At 29.1% G+C, this 6,286-nt stretch overlaps 1 protein-coding gene across 1 annotated transcript in view; it reads left to right on the forward strand.

The window, feature by feature from the left end:
* Positions 1–5,481: 5,481 nt before the first annotated feature.
* The window catches only part of pnt (pointed), an 83,468-nt gene continuing 82,663 nt past the window's right edge, over positions 5,482–6,286 (forward strand). The window contains exon 1 of the mRNA XM_067047665.1: positions 5,482–5,611. Within this exon, the coding sequence (XP_066903766.1) occupies positions 5,482–5,611 (130 nt within the window). The remainder of the gene's footprint in view (positions 5,612–6,286) is intronic.

Below are 6,286 nucleotides of genomic sequence, written 5' to 3' on the forward strand. Positions count from 1 at the left end.
TATAATATTACCTACAGAGTGTAAGTTTTTATAAAAATAAAATTCATTGCAATTGGCTTATTGCTAGTTCATTAAATCCCTTTGGAGTAATTGAAGAGAAATTTGAAAACAGTCAAAGAAAAAATATCACTTTAAATTTTTGAACCGATCAGCGTTTCTTTACTTTGATTGATTATGTAAATTTAATCCATGTTTTTCAATATGATGGTTTATACTTAATATGAGAGAAGAGGCCCAAAACGTTTATATTGGAGTATGTATATAATAAATAAATTTTAAAAATGTCTCAAATTTTACCTATTAAATTTAATCATATATACTTTTTACGCATTTTCTACATTAATTTTTTATTTACGTACATATAAATAAAAATTATACATTTTTATATTATTTTTTTTTATTCTTAACAGTATCATATCTTTTCAAGTCATTGTTAATTTTCAAATTGCTAACTCGCGCACCTAACTGTGGAATATCCAGCGTTGGTTGTATATGGAATATAATTCCCCACTAGGATCGGTCATCAACAATTTTGTTCTTTAAATTTGTTAGATTTTTTGAACTAATTGAACAGTAAAAATTTGCTCTGTGGTTTACGCATTCAGGCATCGTGCGATCAGAAAAGTGCCTTAGGCGAATTCTTCTTAAAATCTATTGAACTATCAGAATCTAAAAAAAAAAAAAAAAAAAAAAAAAAACTTGAGAATTATATAGGTATATAGAGTGCCTTGAGAGGTATATAAATAGGATTGATGAAAATGCATGGTACAATAGTATAAGAATATTGAAACTGTATATAATATATGGAGAAAATAGTAATATTGAAATTAGGAATGGTAAAAGAACATAATATAGATATTAGAATCAACTAAATAAATACGAATAAAAAATTAGAAATTACTTAAAATAGAGAACAACTTTTTTTTTGATAACATTTTTGTATTATTACACTATGCATTTTCTTCAATATTACTTACCTACCTATATTATTTGTTAACTTCTTTTTCTGTAATTCCATTTAATCATTTTGATTGTTTTCTTGTCTTTGTTCTTATCCCTCAGTTCTGGCCAATAATCTTCTCATATATTATAGAGATTGATGGAATGAATATATCTACTGGATATATCCAATGAATATATTCATGTATAAAAATATATACATAAAGTCTTTCTGTATATTTTATTCATCCATATAATGAATGCTATGCTGTCCATAAACCATTCAGCTGAAAAATATATTAGTTTTTTTTTCAACTTGTATTAACTAACCGTTTATAAATTGAAACATTTAATCCAAAACGACCCTTAAAGAGGCATTTTTTGTCGAAAATCTCTATTAAAATAAGTAGTTCATAGATCGACTTTTTATTTTGATGCATTCTTAGATATTAGAGAACATTTTTTATTCAATCTTTATTTAATTAAGAGGATCTAAAAATAAACTTTTACTTTGTATGTTTCTTGGTCTATCTAGGTTTGGAATTTTCATCTTTGAATAAACGAAAATTTCAGTAATATTTTTTTTTTTTTAGAATAGTATAGATCAGTGGAAATTATTAGGTTTGTTGTAAAATGTTAATTTATTTTATTGGAACTGTTTCAACATACATTTTTTAGAAATTAATATTCACGAGTCACGGTTTTTTGTATTTAATGTATGAATATTAAACATAATGAAAGCTGCATTTTATTACTTCCAGTTGAGCTTATGTAAGGCGCAGCGGATGTCTAAATTATCCCTCTCACTTAAATTGCCTCTTGTAGTCCAGATCTGATCTAGCTACTCTTTCGAAATGTGCCAAAGGTTTTAGAGTGCTCTTGAAACCTTATTAAGAGAAAGTTTTATGTTCCCGTTGACTCCTTGTTTTCTCTCCTTAATATAGTACGTAGCCTTCTTACGGTTTTTTCATGAGTCAAAGCGAAATGGATTGCATTGGATCAGTCTGTGGTGGATTTTAGTTAATCCTTTATGGCATTTTTCAGTTTGTTGCAGGGTGATTATTAAATACAATTTATTATTATTATTATCAAATCCACTAATGTAATTTAAATTTTCACCTGATGCTTATCTAAATATCCCATACTCCACCACATTTCTACTTCAGGCTGAGATCTGTGATATTAAAGAAGGTGAGGGTCGGCTTGGGATTACATTATTGTTAGGGTCTTTTGTTCCCCTATTGCCGTGGATTGGGAGGCACATTGTCCATGATTGCTACTCTGACGACACAGGTTATTTAATTTCAATTAATCTCCCTTCTATCGTTTGATTTAATGGATTGTAATGATTATCGTTTCGATCACCCTTCTAGTTATAACTCTACTTCATCAGAACGTCTGGCTTCTTAGTTCCACGGCGACTGTTCGTAATTATTTTTAATTTGGACACTGCAAGCTATCAAGAGTCATCAAGTACTGGTAAAAGGATAATGTGCTACAATGCGATGCACAACGTCCAATTGCTGCATTTTCTCTTCGTCTTTGAACAGTCATCTTTCTCTTTATGGGTTAACCCAATTTGACCCAAGGCTGTTAAAACAGGGAATAAATTCTACTTTAGACAGCCTCAAATCTTACTCTGGGAATTTTTTCAGTACACCCTCTCGAATTTATGTTTAAATATAATATTATTATGTGGGTGCGGGTAGCCGCGGGGTAAGGCCCGTAGCTACTACTCCAAGGACCCGAGTTCGAATCCAGCTGGGCAGAAAATTGTTTTCTGTTACACTGTAGCCGTGAGTCAACTCCAGTGGGGTCTGGAGCTCTCCTGGGGTCCACCCAGCCTCCTAAATTGGGTAAATATCTGGCGGTCGAGCTGGATTCTGACCAAATCACCTACCTACACAACCGTTGGTCTAGTAACAATACTCTCTTACAGAGTACTGAACCCTTGGGTTGTAGTGGTACAGATTTAATTTATAATATTATTAATTATAATTGTAGTATTTTGTTTAGCCTAAAACGATTATTTAAATTTGATTTTTTTCTTGGCCACTTCAATTTCCTTAATAATATCTCTGAAAACGGTTTTCTGATGTACCCCATTAGAAAACATAGAAAAGGATTCATAAAACCATTGCTATCTTGTTTGTTTAAATTTTTTTATTCTATGAAATAGTGATATTTTTCGAAATATGAAAATATTTTATATCAATTTTAATGAATATATGAGATTTGTAAACTATAATGTCTCATGATATAATACAACGTTTAAGTTGACTGGTATTTAATATTAGCTCTTAGTAGTTTATACAATGTAATAATTTTAGAAATATGTAATATTAATAATTATATTAAATAGTTTTCTAAATATTTGTTGCTATTTTCAACAAAATTGAGACGCCAATGCACGCATTGTTAGTCCGCACAGATGAGACATAATAAATACTAAAAGTTAAAACTATAGTTAAAATTCATAGTACCAGGTTTGTTGAAGCTCATTAAGTTCGTGTTTGAACAGAATAATTAAATTATATAATAGTCAATAAAATATTACATAATTATTTGTAGTATTGAAGAGCCCATATCTTAAAATTTGTAATCTGAAAAAGACAGGAAGAGAGAAACACTTAACTCAAAAAGCTGTGCCGCCCAACTGCATGTGTTTGCTACACACAGCATACAAAGGCTAGTAGGACAATTGGATATTATTATAGTTATTATATTACAATGGCATAATCAGTAAATATTAAAATACATAATAGTAGTACATATTTTTTTTATTGTTTTAGTTCTTTAATATTTTTATGTATGTTTAAAATTATTCATTTTTATCTTATTATTAACCTCTATATTTATTTATTTTTTTAAAAATAACAAAAACTACAGAAAATCAGGGAATTTGACAAGACGCGAGACTGGATAAATAAATATAAATGAATAAAAACATTATTTATAAAAGTAAATGTACATAATAGTAATGATACTAACAATTATAAATATGACATGTTAAACGTATTATGAAAAATGTATTCATCAATTTTTGGTGATAAAAATAATGGAATAATAAGAGCTTGTAGAACTCCGTTCCTCTAATGTAAACTGGTATATAAAGTAATCTATATCGTTTGTTGTTGTAATACTGAAGAAGTTGGAAGATTAATTAAATGATATATATAAGTAAATAAAATCTTGTCCTATTAAAATTATTTCGATGACCTGAGATTTTCTTAAAAATCAGCTTTAGAAGTCAGAACTCCATAAAGAGGTTTTAGTAGATACCGGGTCCTTACGGTGTGGTGTCTGACAAGGATCCTACAAATGACGCTGTTATGCAGTCCCTTTGTTTTAATTTTTATTCATAGGGTCGACTTTTGGCCAATATTTGATTTAAAAAATACCTATTATTTACTAACCTTACGTTTCGCCCTTATCGTTTAGGTTGCATGCATTTGATTTGAAGGGAATCTTTCTGTTTTTTTTCTTTTTTGTTGTTTATCGATACAGTTACTCATGAAGGATGATGTATTCGCTGCTCATATGACTCATTAGCTGACAAGGCCCAATCAGTGAAGATGGCCGCTGGTGAGTCGGCTGAAAGACCCTCCCCCCCATTTTCTTAACTCCTTTATCAATCCGAATAAAAGACAATTACCTCCTCTACCGCATTAGAAACGCTTCTCCTACGCCACCTCCGCTTCAGCCTCGACCAAAAGGCTCACACAGGGTACAGAAGTATTTTTGCATATCTTGGTACTACTTTACTTTAAGAGAACGTCTTCAATATGTATTCACCAAATTGTCATATTTATTTAATGACACGAATCTTTTATCAAATTAACGTCTAAAGAACTTAACCTCATACTTCCTCTTAGTACAAGAGCATGGAAGAAAAATAGGCAGTTATTTCACTCTAACTTTTGATTAATTACTTATTAAACCTAAGATAACATAATTTAAGGTTGAGTACATTTTCTAAAATATGAGCCCTAATAGAGCTATTTACATTCAATATTTCCCGAGATATAGCTTTTTAAAAAACAATCTTTCATAAAAAATTTACTGATCACATTAAACTAGCTTTCATTTGAGTGCTAATGGACATCTGTACGTCGAATAGTTTTGAGATATAGATTTCTTTATATCGCGGGAACTATTAAACGTAAATGTTAATATTGTAAAATATTAGGGCTCATATTTTAGCAAATTTACTCAACTTTAAATATTTTCTTAATTTTTTTTAATGATGTTTGTAGTTTTAATGAAATAGAGCTCCGAATAAAAAATTAATATTTTTTAATGTTTCAAAACAGCCGCTATTTTTTATTCCCTCTACCTAAACTTGGCAGACTCATCAATTTAGGCTAGTAATTATACATTAAAGTTTTCATTAAAGTAATCAGAAATTGGGGTGAAATAACTGCCTTTTTTCTCCTCTTGGGCTCTTGTACTATCTTCAATTACAAGTAATCATCAGAATTACCTGTTGAAACCTTACAAGCGATGGGAGAAAAAATGATTGAAAATTAACTGTAATTAAACATGGATCCCTTTTTACTTCGCCTTCTGACTCAAGCTAGTGAATGTACCGCATTACAAATATATGATAAAGGTTCAGCCTGTCTCCCCTGGGATGATATATACAGGCTTCAGCAACCTCACGTGAGCTTAAGTTAGTTAACTAAAATAATTTTAGAAAAAATTTACTCATACTGTGGCAATGTCTCATAACTTTTTTTGATTTTTTTTTTTTAAATTCTACATAAACTTTTGACTAAAACGAATTCAAACGCTACCAAAATACTTCATACACAAGGATTAAAATATAATAATAATTTAAATTAGCATTAAAATATATTTTTGAATTATTCAACATTAGTTTTATATACTAAGCATAAAAAATAAATTTACACTAATTACATCATTGCAATAACAATATATTCAAAACATATGTGTAAAGAAGTTGATAAAACAACATTTTTTATATTAGTACTTCATTAATTTGTATTTATACCAATTGCTTAGCATATATGAATGTTTGATAGTTACTAGTTTTAGAATTTAAAATGAATTTATAAAACTACAGAAAAAAAAATTAATATATCGCAATTTATTTGTTGTTCTATAGATTATGATTACTTTTGGCAACCCTACAGTAGAGAAAGGAAACCCTCTCTACGGTAATGTCTTTAGAATACGTCATTTCAAAATAAACCCTTAACTTTTTTTTTTTAATTACTCTAATAATTTCGGGATTGTAGCAGGACAAACGATATAGAAATAAACATCTTTGGAATACGGCCATTTCAAAATAAAAATTAAATAAATATATTTGGGATTACTTTCT

The sequence above is a fragment of the Halyomorpha halys genome, unplaced genomic scaffold (genome assembly GCF_000696795.3).
Source record: "Halyomorpha halys isolate HHAL.00 unplaced genomic scaffold, Hhal_1.1 Scaffold262.1, whole genome shotgun sequence".
Classification (NCBI taxonomy): domain Eukaryota; kingdom Metazoa; phylum Arthropoda; class Insecta; order Hemiptera; family Pentatomidae; genus Halyomorpha; species Halyomorpha halys.